This window comes from Papilio polytes, unplaced genomic scaffold (genome assembly GCF_000836215.1).
Source record: "Papilio polytes unplaced genomic scaffold, Ppol_1.0 DF821511.1, whole genome shotgun sequence".
In the NCBI taxonomy this organism is placed as follows: domain Eukaryota; kingdom Metazoa; phylum Arthropoda; class Insecta; order Lepidoptera; family Papilionidae; genus Papilio; species Papilio polytes.
The window spans coordinates 2,662,985-2,680,865 of NW_013527693.1; the positions used below are offsets into that span (position 1 = coordinate 2,662,985).

At 33.1% G+C, this 17,881-nt stretch overlaps 2 protein-coding genes across 7 annotated transcripts in view; one reads left to right on the forward strand and one right to left on the reverse strand.

The window, feature by feature from the left end:
* Nucleotides 1-6,321, forward strand: part of LOC106108520 — a 61,634-nt gene extending 55,313 nt beyond the window's left edge. For 3 of the 6 annotated variants that reach the window (XR_001225948.1, XR_001225947.1, XR_001225949.1), the window contains 4 exons: nucleotides 2,641-4,036; nucleotides 4,375-4,494; nucleotides 4,801-4,855; nucleotides 5,087-5,124. Coding sequence is in view for 3 of the 6 variants with exons in the window: in XM_013289695.1 (XP_013145149.1) it covers nucleotides 2,668-4,036; nucleotides 4,375-4,484 (1,479 nt within the window). In the remaining 3 variants the exon portion in view is untranslated. Of the gene's footprint in view, nucleotides 1-2,640; nucleotides 4,037-4,374; nucleotides 4,495-4,800; nucleotides 4,856-5,086 lie in introns of all 6 variants that reach the window. The other 3 variants (XM_013289695.1, XM_013289697.1, XM_013289698.1) reach the window with 3 other exon arrangements.
* The window catches only part of LOC106108521 (serine--pyruvate aminotransferase, mitochondrial), a 187,158-nt gene that overhangs the window by 135,724 nt on the left and 33,553 nt on the right, over nucleotides 1-17,881 (reverse strand). The gene's annotated exons all lie outside the window — the stretch shown is intronic.

Here is a 17,881-nt window from a genome sequence, read left to right on the forward strand (position 1 = left end):
TGTAAATATTTTTGAGAATACCTATATCAACGGAACTCAATCCTCGTTGCTTAGCAACAGTTGGTGCTAGTTGTAAAACTCGTTTTGATGGAATGACGTTGACTAGTTGTGCTTTTCCGAGAGCTGTAATCCAAGCGTAGTTTTCAAGTGATTTTTTGTGCAATTTCCATCTTTAATTAGTTCATCTACGTTCATTCTAGTGACAGGAATAGCAAACTATTTGAACGATCAATTCCCTTAAGCTACAAGGATTGATTTATAGCATGTCCCGTGTATCAACCGTAATCAACGGGCTTAAGACGACTTTAAAATAAGATACTAATGGAATTCCTTGTTAAACGAATTTAATTTTTTTTGTTTAGCACACAAGAGTTTCTTGAGTTTTTATTAAAAACTTCTTTGATGATTTAAGATGTTTTTCCAGTTTACTTTATACCATTTTATGTAAAATTTAATAAAACTGAATAAGTCAAATGTTTTAGACAGCATAGTAAATATGCTGGAAAAAAATCTTCTTTACAAACGTCTCTAATATTCGAAAAGGGTGGTTATTTCAACCCCTAACACATTGTTAGTGCTTTTCTTCACAAGACACATGTGTCTACACAAAAAATCAATTTTACTTTGCCACTAGGAAGTAACAGGAGGGGTGCATACAAATTTGGAATATACTTATTATCTTATCGCCTTGTGATGAATGATATTTTTTAACAGGGAGAATTTGTCGTTCGCCCTATAGGCATGTTCACCCCAAGCTATCGACTTTTTTATTCTGTGTATTTTCTGCTATAAAATTATGTTTTCACAACGAAATTATTAAGTCAATTAGTGAGTTCGATGAGTTCTTAGAAGCTAAATAAAGTAATCATAAAAGAATCAGAAGAAAACTTATTAACTTAATTAGTTTTCTTCGAATTTCAATATTTAATCTCTACACAAACAAGTCTGTCATTAACTACAGACAGAATTCTACACAAAAAACCTAAAGAAAACTAAATCTCACGGGAATTCGTAGAATTTCTCTATTAAATGAGTAGCAAAGTTTCTTGTATAAAATTTCAATAAACATCTTCAATAAGCAAGCAATAACAGCAATTGATTGAAATTATGTTCGCAATATAAATGTTGCGACTTTTTTCCCCTTCAAATATCTAACAGACAAAAATTGAGGGGTGAATATAAGGGGGCCAGAAATTTGCTGACATCATCAGTCAAATAACGTCGAGAATAAATTTGTACCCAAATTTTCAGAAAATAATACGTTATTTGCTTATTGTTGTTTAAAATTAATCAATTGTTGACCGACCGTATTCACAGCTTTGTTTTTAAAACGAAACCTACATATATGACTACAAAGTATTAATTCATGAAAATGGTAAAATTTAGTTAAGTATTTGGTGTTTAAAAACTATGTGATGTTATTTTTATTTGTAACTATATAAAAACTACATAAGTGGACTTAAACTTATCAAAAACCGTGTTTCATTTGTTTATGCACTAATGACAATTACCGCTTTAGCTTATATTTTAAAAATCATTTAAGGACATTTACATCAATTCCATTGTTATAATTGCTTGTGATAATTTAACACTACCGAGCGTGTGATGCGTGCAATGGGCATGAAAATAAATCGCAGGGCGTTACAGGGACGGTCATAACAAATTATTGTAGCAGCCAGACGGTCAACGAGCGCTTTACGAGCCGCTTCCCAGTGTTGATGATGATTTAGATGCAAGAAATATCGAGCGGAAACGAACAGATAAACCGCGGGAACGCGCCCGTTGCCATAGAGATGGACCGAGGGCTGCGAGCCCTTCTATCTACCGGGATTCTTATCATCGTTATCCTAATAAATTGGCTTGGAATGCACGCAATATATTTCATTGTGTTTGTAGCAAAATTGACTTTGCTAAATACTTTTTGTAAACTTTGAATGCACGTATGTGTTAGTAAAATAAAAATAAATATGATCACAATTTTCTAACACATTGGATTAAATATTATGAATCGTAGTATATCATTGTTGACAATAATTTAGATTCATCTAAGGCTACTTTTGCATTGATTAGGTACCTTCATTCAATATCCCCCGTCTAAGATTGATTGAAATACATTTAACGACTCTCTCCTCGTATGTTGATTGGATTTTTTAATGAATGCCTCCGGCATACGTTTCATCTTGTTCGCGACTACAGTCCTTAAAAAAGTAATTGAAATGGATAATCCATATGTACCTCTATATTTGTATCTCAAATATGTCTTGGATAAAACAGTTCATTGCGAACCCACTATTATAAATAAACATTTTTATCAAAATGTATTACAAGAAAGTAATTTCTTTATCAAACATAAAAGAAGCTACTGCTACAAATTCAAATTCGTTCCGTTCATAACCCCAATCTATTGCAGCGAGCGGGATGATATATCGACGTCGGCCGCTCTGTTGATCGTCACTTACTGTACCCTTATCGTACTCGCCGTAATTTCGGATTCATTGCCCTCGGTTCTCCGTACCAAAAATATTATACAAAAATGACACCAATATTTCGATGTATTTACACATACAATATTAGCTTATGTATAAAAATTGCATATTCTAAATTATGCGCTGATACTAAATTTATTTTTTTCTATTTCAGACACAACAGGAAATGAGAGGATGAACCATGGAATCACGCAGCGCGCCCCCGAGCCCCGACGACACCGGGGAGGCGGCGTTCCACTCCCGAAGGGGCAGGTACCCGCACCAGCCCGCGCTGCAGCGGACTTTTGCCAGCTGCCGCGAGAACACGCGTCCACGCCCGCACCACCGGCACGCCACCTCCGAACCCGCTCGGACCGACGACCGCGTTCTTACTACCGCAGAAGTCCACGACTATCCGTCGTCCGAATCCGGTATAGCTGCAGACTGCTCTCATACGCATATGAGCAACAATGATGACAGTCCGTGTTACGATAGGTCCGACTTCGAAGGAATGTCCTCATACAGTCTACGAAGAACACCGGATTATCACCACGATTGTAAACATTTATCCGTAGATTACAATCGAAGTCATACGCCCGATTTTAACCATGGTCACAGCTCAGATTGTGATCGAGGACACGGAAGGAGTCAAACATCGCACAGACCGCATAGAAAACATAGACGAGACGAAGATGACGGTGCGCAATCATTGGACGAGCGCTGCGCTCGTGACTTAGATGAAATCTTGCCCGCGAGACTTGGAGCCATTAATTTATCAAGGGAACCACCGCCACAAACGTGGAATAGAAATAATATTGCCGCTACAATGGAGCGATTCGAGCCAGTCGACTACTCGTATGCTTATTATGACCATCAATTATCTATGCCATCTTCTTCGAGGAAAGCAGGCCGCCAAAGAGGACGAGGTATACCGAGAGATCGCGCTGCGCGCCACAATTACGTTACGAGATACGGTACTGAAGAAAATATTTATGAAGAAATTACAGACGGATCCCGAAACTGTCCCAAACATCGGTATGGTCCCCGACAATCACTAGTTTCTTTAGATAGAAGTGTAGTCGAAGAGGAAGTTCGGCGGGTCGAGTCAAGACATAAAAGAATTTTAGGTGAACTTAATCTTAGCGTTGAAGCTATGTTAATGCCTGAGTGCGAATCTCCAGATTCGGAAAGAGCTGAGGATAGAGATAACATTGAAGAATTAATGAGAGTGGGACCCACAGATGAACTACTTTCCCCTGCTAGTTGTAATCCTCCCGACTTAGACAGCGGATTTAGCGGCAGTAGCAGTGGTGCTAGCTACGTCGGCAGTTTGAGAAGAAAACCGACTGGATCAGTTCCTCATTTACCCGCTGTAGCTTATGGTACCCGCGGCTTAGGAGTACGTATTTTAGGCGCTGATGATTGCACTCTAAGGTGCCCTAGAGATGTGGCATCGCCTCGAAGCTCTAGTTGTGGTGACGCAAAATCAACAGGATTCTGGAACAAGAGGGCTTGGAAGAAACTGTCAGGATTTTCAAGTTCAAACAGCATCAACAAAGCGGGATTAACAGGTACAATATTAAAATATTAATTAGTCTTTATGTACGTTAGGTACAACTTGTAAGGAATTTCGGATTTATGGTAGCTTAGAAATCATTTTAGATTGAAATATTTAATAAAATGCTACATTTATTACACACATGACCGTCAACGGGACACAAATATTCCTTATAGAAGCTTGCTGCTTAATATGAAATATATTAGGTTTTTCGTTGTCAAGTCGCGCAAATCCTGAGAATTCCTCTTATTTGCCTGTTTCATTCGCCTATAGGCGCTTTTCAATTGGACGCGCTTGCTTTGTTGTTTGGTTTCGTTTATTTTGTTAACGGTGCGGCGTTTTACATTGCAGGTCTGCTCGTTAGGTACACTTTCCGGCGTAAGTCCGGCTCGCAGGGCTCTCAAAGTAAGCGGCGCGCTGAGCCCGTCAAATGCGATGCGTGCCTTTCACAACGATGCTAACCGCACCATGGTAAGGGACCCACCACACTTAGATGCCTTCTTACAAATTACTATGCAACATGTTATACAGTAGTAGTTAAGACACATTTTTTTTTGTTTCAAAGCGCGTCCATTTTTTCCCCTTTTACCGAAAGGTCTAATCTAAGCAATCATATAAATCCCACACAAAATCCATGACAAAATTAACAAAAGTATGTTTTACAATTGTGTTATAAAAAATGTAAGGCCTAGGTTATAAGAATTGAAGGCCTTTACAACACGGCTTCAATTTGAAATACAACGTTTTCCGAAGTATAACAAAGTGTCTTGGTTACAGATGATGGTTGTAGGCCAAGCAGGGCTAAATCGAGAACAGCTACTATACCATACAGGTTAATTGTACTTATTGAACGTTATTAGTGTGTTTATTTTATTGCACAATATTATATCACAATTTAATTTCATTGCACAATATCACCTTATGTTTTAACTACCTACATCACATTGTCGTGTCGTTATCGTCTATAAATTAGTAAAACGCTTATTATTTTTGTTGTGTTCATTGTATTTTCATATAATTGAATATGAACTTTAAATTTTAACAATAAAATTCTTGGTTACAGCTACTCCAACGGAAAATTGGTGGTGCCGTTGGATTCCTTGACACAAAGCTGAGGGGTCATTCGACCCCATCTTCCCCGCCTCGAACATCTTCGGAGGACACCTTAATAAGGGGCAAAAATGAACATACGAGTAACAGTTGTCTAAAAACTTGATCATTCCAACATTCCAATGGACAAGTGCGTGTCGTAACATTTCCAGTGCGTCTAAAAGACAAACTGTTTTAGCTTGGCTAAAATGTTTAAAATATTATGTAAATATCTAGTGAATACAAGTGGCGAGTATACGTTGAAGTGATAGAAAAGCCTAACTAATGTTTTGTATTACTACAGCTGTTTCCTAGAAACTTATCGGCTATGTTATTGTTATCAATTTTTAGTAGATATTAGGTACATGAAAAGGCTGACACTAAATCCGATTTTTTACTTAAAAATTTATGACTTTTTTAACATTTTTTTTTTGTCAATCTTGAAGTTTGGATAAAAAAATTGGTTTTATTCTATGTAATCAGTATCACTGCCTGCTTAAATAATTCATGTAAATTTGATGTCTATGGTCCATTCTACTTTTTAAAATGTAATTCACGATTTAACGTTATATCGACGAAGTCATTGTTAACGTTTGCTTGTAGATAATTGTACATTATTGTAAATATTTGTAGTGTTGTCTATGCGTATTTATGTATATAATTGATAAATGGTAATAATTATTGGATGTCACAATTTGTAACTTTGCTTTATTGAACAGTGTGTGGATCAATTATTCGGTGTTTACATTATTTAATAATAAACGTAATGAAGAATTTTTAACTAAATTATATTTAAATGTCCCTTTAACTACGATAAAGTCGATCTTTTTTATGTCTTTTAATTCCATAGTAAAAATGCTTTAATGATTTCAGTGAATGCTAGCTTAAAACACACAAAATATTTTATAACAAAAAAACGAAAAAATTTATTTCTTCATTAGTCAATGTTATATTTATCACAAATATTCACAAACACTAGCTTATATTTGGCAAATTATAAAAAAATCTTGATGTTACCTTTTTTGAAGCTGCGTTTTAAAATGTAAATATTGTAGAATTGTTTTAATTGGTCAGCGAGAATTTAATTTTGTACGTATTGTTCTAAGCTACTCGACTGAAAAATATAGAAATAATCAATGTTATTAAATCTTGTCTGTAAAATTAGTGATCGTGTTCAAGTCAAAAGAGATTTATATTAAATAAACAACAAAACACAATTTGTTTCTATTCATTTAATTCTACAATCAGTTTAATCTTGTAATTATAAACATTTCGCCTTTTTACATTAAAAATAGAATATCGGACTTCCTTAACTTAGTTACCAACTTTTTAAATTATATCTATCTAAGTAGGTATATCTACATATATTATACTATTATAATAAAGCGTAAACACACACTTCTTTATTGCCTAAGATGTCAGCAATCACTGTATATTTTTGAATAATTCTTTTTTTAATAAAAAGCCCTACACTTACTACACGCTTTAGGCTATATATTTTTACGATATTAAACTTAGTTGGTAAATAAATTGAATAAAAATCCTAATGTGGGAAAGAGACCATAAGTTGCTGCCAACATCAAGGAAGTAAAATTGCCATGGATTGTCATCATGTCATGTCATTTTGACATTTGCAATTGATCATTTGACAAATGTAAACAATAAAAAGAAATTTTCATAATTTCATGCAGATGAAGCCGCACGGGAACAACTAGTGACTAAATAAAGTTATTTTTCTTTCAACAAGACCCTACAAACTAGGTCTAGTCACCCGTTAGTTGGTTAGTTAGGAAATAAAAAAGGCTTCGAGGCCCTCAGTGGCGATGTACAGTGAACTGGTGATGTTGAAGACCCTGCATAAGTGTATTCATAAATCATGAATAATGAGCGTTACTTAAGATAACTTATGATGCTTACACACATTAAAAGTTACTTCTATATATTTTCGCAATAAGCGAAGGGTTTTTATATTCTGGTTGGGCTATAAAGGATATTCCATACTACGTTATGTAGTAAGTATTGTAGTTGTCAAAATATTCGATAAAAATAATTGAAATCCTAAAGAATGGAATATGAAAACTTTGGTTTAATATATTGAACTGTGTTCTGACAATGGCCTCTAAATAAAGGGCGTATATTTTTTTTATCACAGCCAAAAGATTTTATCTTGTAGACGGACCAAATAAACGACCTAAAATTTAGCACAATACGCTTTGAATAGGTATAAAATTTCTCTCACTCGGAGGGGAGACTCAGAAAAGCTCTTTTGTGTGGCCGAATGGGTTAATTGTTTAATTACTAATAAAAATAAAAAGTGGGACGCTCAACGAGGCTTTTTAATGGACGTACAAGCAGCTGCTTCGACGAATTTTCTTCAGAAATGTCATCATTTTATTTTACTTTTTACATGGTTTTCGGTGTTTGGGACACTTTTTTTGTTCAAACTGTATTTAAATTTGAAGCCGAGATTTAATAAAAGGTAATTTGATAAAAACAGGATAACAATATGGTACTTCATTGATGACAATAGGGCCGAATCAAAAAAGTATTTTAATTGTGGTGTTTTAAAAATCATCAAAGCATACATTCCATTAATTAACAAAAGAAAATAGTATAAATCATTTTAAATTGCTATTTTAACCATTAACTGCCGGCTTCGTTTACTTTCACTGAATTAATGAACGTTTAACGAATTAATAAACGGATATTGACATAAAGATTTACATTTGACTATACTAAAGAATATTAAAATGTGAAGGTACACAAGGTAGCGGTAAACCTAGAAAGAAATGGATAGATTGCGTGAAAGGTGACATGATCGAGAAGGGAGTGATGACTAAGATGACGTATGATAGAGCTATGCGGAGGACAAAAACCTGTTGCGCCAACTCTACGGAAGATAAATTAACGGAACTAAATAATATTCAAAATATTGACTGACTCGTTCATTTTTAGATTTTTAAAAGTCCTTACTTCGGTGTTAAGTAAAATGACATCCAAAAAAAATATCCAATTTCACGGACAATTCACTTGCGAGTGAAAATACTTCGATGAGATTTATGTACATCATTACATCTATACATTTAACTTGTAATAGGCGAGTAGTTGTAACAATGGGCTGTTATATCCGGCGCGCCGAATTACCACACAAAGACCCCATTCATTAACCGGCCGATACGAGATCAAAGTACGGAAACGAAGCTTAACGAAAAATTGTTCCTCAAAAAAGCATTGGAGTAGAAAGTATACATTTTGAAAGGCACGACAAAGTATTAGAGTAAATAAAATACAACATTGTCATAGAATATTTTACTATAAAACTCGAAACTCGATTGTATGGATTTTAAACAATTTCTTTTACAATATAAAATGAAGAGTTAGTATTATGCGTTCTTGAATTTTTATAGAAAAGAAGAATAGAGAACACAAGAAAAGACGTATATAGAAAACTAGCTTTCGGCCGCGATGAAATCTGAATGGATTTACAAAAAAATTAAGTAGCTTATGTGATATTCCAGACTATGCTTTACATCTGTGTCAAATTTCATCGAGATCCGTTCTGCCGGTTAGGTTACAAACTCTACTAAACATCCATCCATCCATCTAAACTTTCATATTTATAATATTGGTAAGATACCGTTTCTGTTACTGTAATAGACAAGGAGAAGGAAATAAAAATACTCTTACCCCATCAGATGTATGGTGTAGTGTCGCTTTTTAATCTTGATACTTTACTAGTCGAGCAGAAAAGTAATTATCTAACTCCTAATTAAAAAGGATCTTTGTAATCCCAACCTTATAACGTGAGTTTAATAACTAATGTATTAATGAAGGCAATACGATCTCGTTACATGAACAACTGAATTGTTAAACGACTTGAGTCAATTGACAATTTACCCGTGACTTGGCACCGAAATCGAGTATTGATCAAGCTCAAAGCTCAAACAGCGCAGTCTGTTAATGAACGATTCAATTCACTTTTAACTTACAATTGCAGATATAATTCGCCTTGCCACAATTATCGCAAATTCGTCATTTTTAATTTTTGAAAAAAAAGGTTCCCCAATTGGTGAAGGGTCAGTTTATCTTAGCTAAAATATTTGACAGGGGGTTAAGCAACTTTATAATCTGTGTTTTCTGGTGTCGTCAACACGTTCATATTACGTTTGTTTTAATAAACATTTAGAGTACATACTTGAGCAGGTACAAACCGTGGCGTTGCCAGCAAACGACCTATGCTTGATCTAAAGGGAGCAGATGTAAGGATATAGACTTGTTTGTAGTGGTTTTATATCTTTTTTACATTTTTAGATTCATTAAGGAATAAATTTTTTACATTTACGATCATCTATGTTCATGGGCGTCGTTGACCATCTCGGTGTTCTCACCGCTCGTTTACCCCGTTTTTTTTAAAAAAAAAATCTGTGTTATGCTAAATTCATAACGACGTTTTATAAAATGGTATTTTCCTATTGATTTTCACATAAAAAGATATCACGATCCCCTCATTTGGTCTTAAAGCTTTTCATATATTTAATTACAAACGAGCCATATAAAAGTTGAACAAATTTATGATAGAAACAAGGTGCATTTCCTTCTGCATTAAATAAAGCGTTTGTTCGTTGTAAAACACAATGGAAAATAGTTTATTGCACAGCAAGCACATTAACACAAGTACATTACGGCTATTACTTAAGATATAGCCAGCACAATGGCCGGTCTTATTACTACAAGCAATTCTTTCCACAACATCGTATGAACGTAATGGTATTATTATACAAAAACTCCTTATAATAGATCTATCACGCTGCGAGTTATTATAAATATCATCATTGTAATTTATTGTATTTTGCATGTAAACATTCCGTTTACGGTAAAAACTCTAACAAAAATCCATCCATCTAAACATACACATCTAAGCTTTTGCACGCGACTCCGTGCGCGTTGTATTAAAAAAACAAAAATAAGTAATTTATGTATTCTTCCAGGCTATATTCTACATCTATACCAATTGCATCGAGATGCGTTGAGCCCTTCAGGCTACAAACTCTAACAAACATCCATCTAAACTTTCACATTTACAATATTAGTTGGACAAGCCTAGACCAGATATGATTACGCTTTAAAATTGCATATGCAATATAATGTGCATCAAAAGTTTTTTATTAATTACACGAATAGGAATTCACATTAAAATATTTTTAACGACTTGTTAAAAGTTTCCTGGCCTATCTAATGTAGCTAACGCAGTCCGAAACGACTCCGAATACAGTCGTCACGGAACAATTTTCATTAGCGCACATTACGTGCCTGCATTATTAAGAGGGAAATAACATCAAGCGGTAGTCGTTCACGAACAAAACTTTTACATTTCACCAAAATGTTGCTCGCGAGTACTGAGGATGTAAATTTAATATATTCCATTTTGCCCGATTCACGAAGAACTGTTTTATTAGAATATGACCATTTCGTTGTGACCTCCCCTTCTTCAATTTCTATTTTTATGCGTATTCTTATTAGTATTATTTTAGTAGAGTCAATCGAATTTGTAGGTTTTTTTATTAAAAACAATTCTAATTTATTAGATTATCCTAATCAATGTATTTTAATGTTCCTGTAGTTTATCCACAAAAATCTCTGTACATTATTTGCTAATCATTTTGATTTAACAAGAATTCATTCATTCAAACATTTCTAAGTGCCGGTAGTACTTTATTTTGTCGTCGTATAAGGTACTGGTTTTAAATTGTTTTTATTGCGGCCTTACACCGCCATATTTAAGCACAACTCGTATTTAGTATTATAACAGTTAAATCCCAAGTTCGATAACCCCGTGTAGAGCAACTATCACTTAATAATAAACATAATCTATACTATTATAATAAAGCGTAAACACACACTTCTTTGTCGCCTAAGTCAGCAATTACAGCATATTTTTGAATAATTCTTTCTTTTATAAAAAGCCCTACACTTATGTCACGCTTTAGGCTATACGTAATTAAACTTAGGGGGTAAATATTTTGGATAAAAACCCTAATGTGGGAAACAGATCATAAGTTGCTGCCAACATCAAGGAAGCAAGATTGCCAAGTTTTGTCATGTCATGTCATTTTGACATTTGCAATTGACAATTTGACAAATGTAAACAATAGAATAATTTTACGCTGATGACGCACGGGAACAGCTAGTCTAGTATACATATCAAATGCTTAAATATTAAATTTATATTAGAATTATTAACTAACATCTATGGGTGTTATGGAATTTGAGGTTATTTTCACATTACAACCACTACATTGTTTATTTCTGAATAGATACGTATTGGAATTCAGATGTAAAAGCTAAAGTATGTGTTTTGAAGTATGTAGGTTACAAATATTTCGATGCCTACTTTGTTCTCAGCTGGAGACATTTTTGGCCAACAGCCAGATTAAATATCAACTCTGAAGTACGACTTTGTGTGACGAAATTTAGGGCAACACTTCAATTTAATGTATTCCAAGGAACAGATGTCCGCGCTTATGTTTTTAACATTTTATCATAAAAAGTGATATAATTCATAAAATACTTTTTTACGAAATGGCTATTTTATTATAAGTCGACATACTTTTGAAACCTGTTATGTTTTTGAACTATCAATACAGGTGGAATTAGTAAATCTTACTAATATTATAAATGCGAAAGTTGGATGGACGGATGGATGGATGTTTGTTAGAGTTTGTATCCTAAACTGCTGAACGAATCTCGATGAAATTTGGAATATATGCACAGGGTAGTCTGAAAGAACGTGTAGGCTACCTCGCTGACAGAGTCCTGAGCGAAAGCTAGTACTTTTATAAATCCTTTAGGAGATGAAAGAACTTTAAAATGTAACGATTAAAGATAGCTAAAAAAATCTCATTTTAGAATAAGTTCATTCATTAACGTTTCGTGTCCTGGCCACGCTATACTGTAGTATAGTTAAGATCTATTTCAACGTCAGAACTGGCGTTTATAGAAAAGTAATAACAACCCACATTCCCGAACCCGCAGTTTATCCCATAAGATATTTTCTTATCGGAATATGACACCCTATAATCTAACGTAAAGTCCGTTCATACGACTTTACAAATTGCCAGTGACCCAACATTCATAGCAGTGTATAAAATATTTAAAATAGATTATTAGATTTCCTTTTATTAGCATATATTCTCTGAGAATCGTTTTCATAAAACCTCGGGAAAACACACAGTTTGGATAATAAAAAATCCATAATTTTAATGTAACTGTAAATCACTTCAATTTAGTTAATCTTTTATCCCGATAACAAATTATTACGTATTTATAAATATAATGTAAAATTAGGTCTTTATTCTTTTAATATTTTATTCAATTAAATAAAAATTTCTTGTAGCCATTTCTAATTAAATAGATCGAATAGGGAAGCATCGCGTCCCGTACTTCCTGTACGCCTGGTGGCTGAACGGTTTCCGTCATCGATCGCTGCCGGATACAGCTATTGACCCCTTAACAGTCACGACTCTTACACCAATATCGTTTCATTTTTCGTTAACGTTAATAACTCAAAAACATATCTTATTCTAACTGCATAAGATTTAAAATCGAAGTGTATAGAATTTCCCTTGTTTGTATGGCCATTTCATAGCGTTATCTCTTCCAATATTTTCCTTTGTGTCGATAGCAATATGATTTGGTTGCAAATAATACAAAAGTAATTTCGCCGGAGGGCAGCCGGGTCCGTTGTACATGAATAGAATGTCATCAATGTAGAATCAAATGTAACATTTCTTAACTAAAAATAAACTACCTTACCTTAGAAATATTGTATTTATTTGGAATAAAATATTTGATTTGGATAATATAAAAGATGAAATTTAATATAACATTTGTAACAATAGAATAAGACTTTACTTCTGCATGTGCTTTACAAATATTACTTTAAACTTTGCAAGAAATTCAAGAATAAAATGAGAGATTTACGCTAAAAGGCCAGTTTTAAATTATCCCTTAATACCGTAATAAAATACCATAAAGTACACTAACAATGTGTTGCTAGTTTGTAATAAATTTGTTGTGCGTAGAGATAGTATCGCTGCGTTGTAACGACCTAGAAAGGGTGAAGATGAAATATTGGCCGAGTGTACTCTAATTATTACATGTTCCATAATATATTCTGAACATGTAGTTCTGAAGTTATGAGTTATAATTATTTTATTAGTTATTTCCCTAATTAGTTGATCTATTAGATCAATTGTTCGATCCACAAACATCAACTAATATATAAAATAATTTATGGTTAGGTATTTATGTCGAATAAATTTAGTCATTAATTTTTTTTAGTACAAGATAAATTAGTATTTAAGTAATAGTAATATTAGTAACGAGCTGTCGCCCGCAAACTTCGTTTTCGGAGATTACCCGGAACAAACGCGGCTTGCGGACAGACAAACAGACATTTTTTTTAAATGCGATTTTCGTTATTAGCAACGCAAATACATCATCTTCCCGACATCTGGTATTTTTCTTATGATATTACAAACAGACACTCCAATTTTATTATATGTATATATAGAAGATAGATATAAAAGATTTAAATTATCATTAGTTTAAAGTTACCGCGAGCTGTTCTCGCTTATAATTTCATATTAAGATTTTCCAACAAATCTATTTTAGAGGTATAACTAATCCCTTCCTTTAGTATGCCTTTCAAGAGCTTAGGAGTGATTTTGCGCGTTAATAAGGCGTGAAGGGACGGAGCGCACGCGCAGCGCCACATGTCCGCCCATACACGGGACACGCAATAATTCAAAGCTGACGTGTCATAGACCTCTTTTTGTATACGCTAATAAATTACACTAAGGCATAGGACACATTTTATTTATTAATCCAATAATTTAATAATCGCAAAACATATTTATTACACATAATATGAACAGTAAATAAAAGTGAACTAAAAAGATACATCGTTATAAATCTATATATATTTTTAAGTTTCGCAGACAATTTATATTTTAAGTGGTCAAGACTAGAATTAGGTTCTCGTCCACTCTATGCGGTTTAAATCATTATATATAGATTTCTTTGATTTATTGAATGCATAAGATGATTTATTCATACTACGTGTAACAGCTTTCTTTGAATATATTTTTGATATAATTTTTTATATACATCGGACAGCGTCAAGCAGTCGACAACGATTAGTTGGAGCTCTTCAAATACCGCGATCCTTAACCCCACATCATACTAAACTATGATTAATGTTAAATGAATAAAATGTATTTTAATGTGTACACAGCTTTATATACGCAGTATCAGTGACGCGCGAACTCACAGCCGACTGGGCGGGCGGCCACACGCCGTCAACTCAACTGCACGTATTGAAAAAAAAATGTTCAGCATTTTACTATGCGTTAATTTCAATAGAATATTTCGACTCACGCGATGTCTCTCTTCTGAGACGTTAAGAGATAGTTATATCTATTCATAGTAAATAATATCTTGAAATAAGAAAGGTATATTCTGTGCTACAAACTCAGTTATGTGTTTGTTTTATTTTAAATAAATCGTAAAGAAATTTATACAACTAACGAATTGAAGCCTGTTTTAAGTTATTTTTGTAATCAGCTTTCTTATTGTTTAAAAGTTTTCTAATATCTTGAAATACAAGGCCACGCTGGTAAACTATAAAAGAATAAAATTAACACTTTCCATGCTTATGATTTTTCGTATGAAAGTGAACGCGGCCGTGTTAATAAAGCCACTCAAACAATAAAGACGTCATGGAGCAGTGATCGATCATAATTTAAGCATTTAGAGAATAAAGAGCATTGTATTGTGTCGTTGACACGCTTCTTACAATTCTTTCTTGTGTATTCGTACCCTTTTATAGCTGCTCGAGATTAATGTGTAACATGAAATTTAAACAATATGTTTTCTTTTATTAATTCTGTCTTTACAATTGGTTTCAAATTAGAATGCAATGACCTTGTTCTGTCAAAAATTGGTAGAAAAGTTCAGAATACAAGAAACACAGTTACAAAAAAGATGAGAGGGTGGAATCCTACAGTATATCATATTCCACTCATATAATATAATGACGCGACTGAGGGGCCCGAAGTGAATCTTAGGATGACTAGGCTGGCTCTGAGTTGAATGTTTTCACACATATTTTTGAATTTCTTCACCGATATGTGCAGATTGCATCACGTTGTTTTCCTTCACCGTAAGTAAAGTAGAGTTACCGATGCATGTAAAAACTGCAACATTAAAAAACATTGCTGCATTGGAATAAATATTTAAAACTTGTACTGTATTGTATTGTCAGAAAAACTTTTATCAACCTAAACGTCTATACATCGTGATATGAAATAATAAAAAGTGGCTCCGTATTCCCTTCGGCAACATCTCATCCTACAACATGTCTTGTTAAATTGTTCTATGGTTAACTGCACCTCACATCGTGGCATAGATGATACATTCTTTACGATTCCGGCTGATGAATAAAAAATTGAATTTAATTGTGATTTTATTTGTTGTTTTATGAAACTTGTTTGACCTTTTAGTACTTATACCATTTGTAATTTACCTATGGCATTCCTTTTAAGAGTAACAAAAATAAAGATTAAATAAATTTTATTTGAGGTTATTTATCGATGTAATTACTAAAGAAAATCGTTTAATGTAAAAGCTATCGAGGAGTTTGGAACACGAGCTTGCGGGTTAGTTGCGGCAACACGACCGTACGGTGAGGTAATTAGTTCGTTAAATAACTGTACATTTCTCTTCTACTCTTAACTAAAATTCTAATCTGGAAATTAATATTTTTGTAAAGTATTTAATTAAGTACATTTTTTTAAATTGCAGATTTTTGTAGAAATCTTTACGCTTTTGTAGTCGTTTATTTACAGATATTTTAGGTAAAAACATAATTATGTACACACTACTGTCATTTTTTGGGACCAATGGTTATTTTCCAGTCAAGATTAAAACGCTTAACATCTGCGCCTGCCATAAATAAATAGAAATGCTCCAATCTGTATATTTGCTTTATAACTTTCTTTTTGCTAAATTTAAAATAACGGATATACAAATACGGTAAAGTTTTAAAAACATTTAATTTAATATTTAATTTAGGTAATTTTTAAAGCAGCTTTATTTTACTTTTGTTTTAACTATTTCTTGAAATACCCCAGTCATGAAAGTTTGAAATAAGACAAAAATAAAACCGTTTGAAAGTAGAATGAGTATATTTTTGGGTTTCAATAAATTATTTGAACTCAAAGGACAGTGTAACTTTTTTCAACTTTTAAGTGCTAGTCAAACGAATTTTCGGAGAGGTAAAACGTACAAAATGTCGAGAAACACTTCAAACACGCCGTCGTGTTAAAGTGACTGTCAAATTTGGGACCAACGTAACCTTTTGCCATCGGAAGGGAAACTCTTATTCATTTTATTTAACACTGTAGTTAAAACAAAAATTAAAGCTATTCTTTGCAAGAAAACCGAATAATTAAAACAAAAGTATCCACATTTTTGAACCTCACTTTGGATGATATTTCAGGATAGCAGAGAAATCACATACTTCTCAACTAAAAATTGTTTGGATATAGAAGTAAGGTAAAGTTTATCATTAAAAAAAATTGAGAGGTGAAGGAAAATGCCATACATTTTTGTGCATAAATATATTACAAGGTACATATTCATAGTTATGAACATGACGAGTAACTCGAGCGTTCGTGAAATGGAAAATCATAATCCGAGCGTACAAGTTGGTAGAGTTTGTGTACAAATTATTTATTAAATAACGAGGGGTTTTGTTGAAAGCGATCCGAATTTGTACCGTTAAAAGGACTTCAAAGGAATTTATTTCGATTGTTATCAAAAGCCATTTACCGCTATTGCTCACGGCGACGTGTTGTGAATTCTCTAGAAATTTCAAATTTACAACGATACGTTTTATTAGTAATCTTAGGTTTTAATAATAAATAATCGTATTTTAAAACGTTATTCGATAAATACAATAAAATACGTTAAAGTTTTTAACTCTATAGATTTTAGTATCTTATTTGACATGCTGAAGTAATTACGTGTTTTAAAATTCTATAGTCTATTAGACAGATTATAACACACCAACTATAACTTTTCATGCGACTTTAAGGAAGTGAATTCCTTTGATATTGTTATTACACGTAATAGTGACAGTAGCTTACTTTGGTCCTTAAAAGACGACAAAGTAAGACGTGACTAGATAGCAATAACATTTTATGTTTATATAAGAAACTGTAAGTGTAATAAAAGGCCAAATCCCGAAACCGAGACGTAATAAAAGTAATATTAGATCATAAATCTTTATTACTGTTTTTGAAGACTTCACTCTGATATAGACGAACACTTTGATATATTTCTTATCGTCTTTCAAAACGAACTAATCAATTTGCTTCATTTATTTCGCAGATAATCTTGAGGTTGTAATAAACCACTTCATATGATCCACACGTTATTAGATTTCAGATATAAAAAAATATTATTGCTAAGAGGAAAAAAGAGAAATTAAAGGCGTAAAAAATGTTAGGAAAAGTCTCACTTTTTATAAATGCATCTAGAAAATTAACACATATAAGAAAAATAATTAAGAAATCTATTAAAATTAAATTATTTTAATTTTTCAGAACCGACTGTTTTGATAACCTTAGGTGAAAATGAATATTAACCGTGTAAAGGTTTTCTGCCCTTTTAAATAAATTCCAATTAGGAAAAGAGCGGGGGCTTA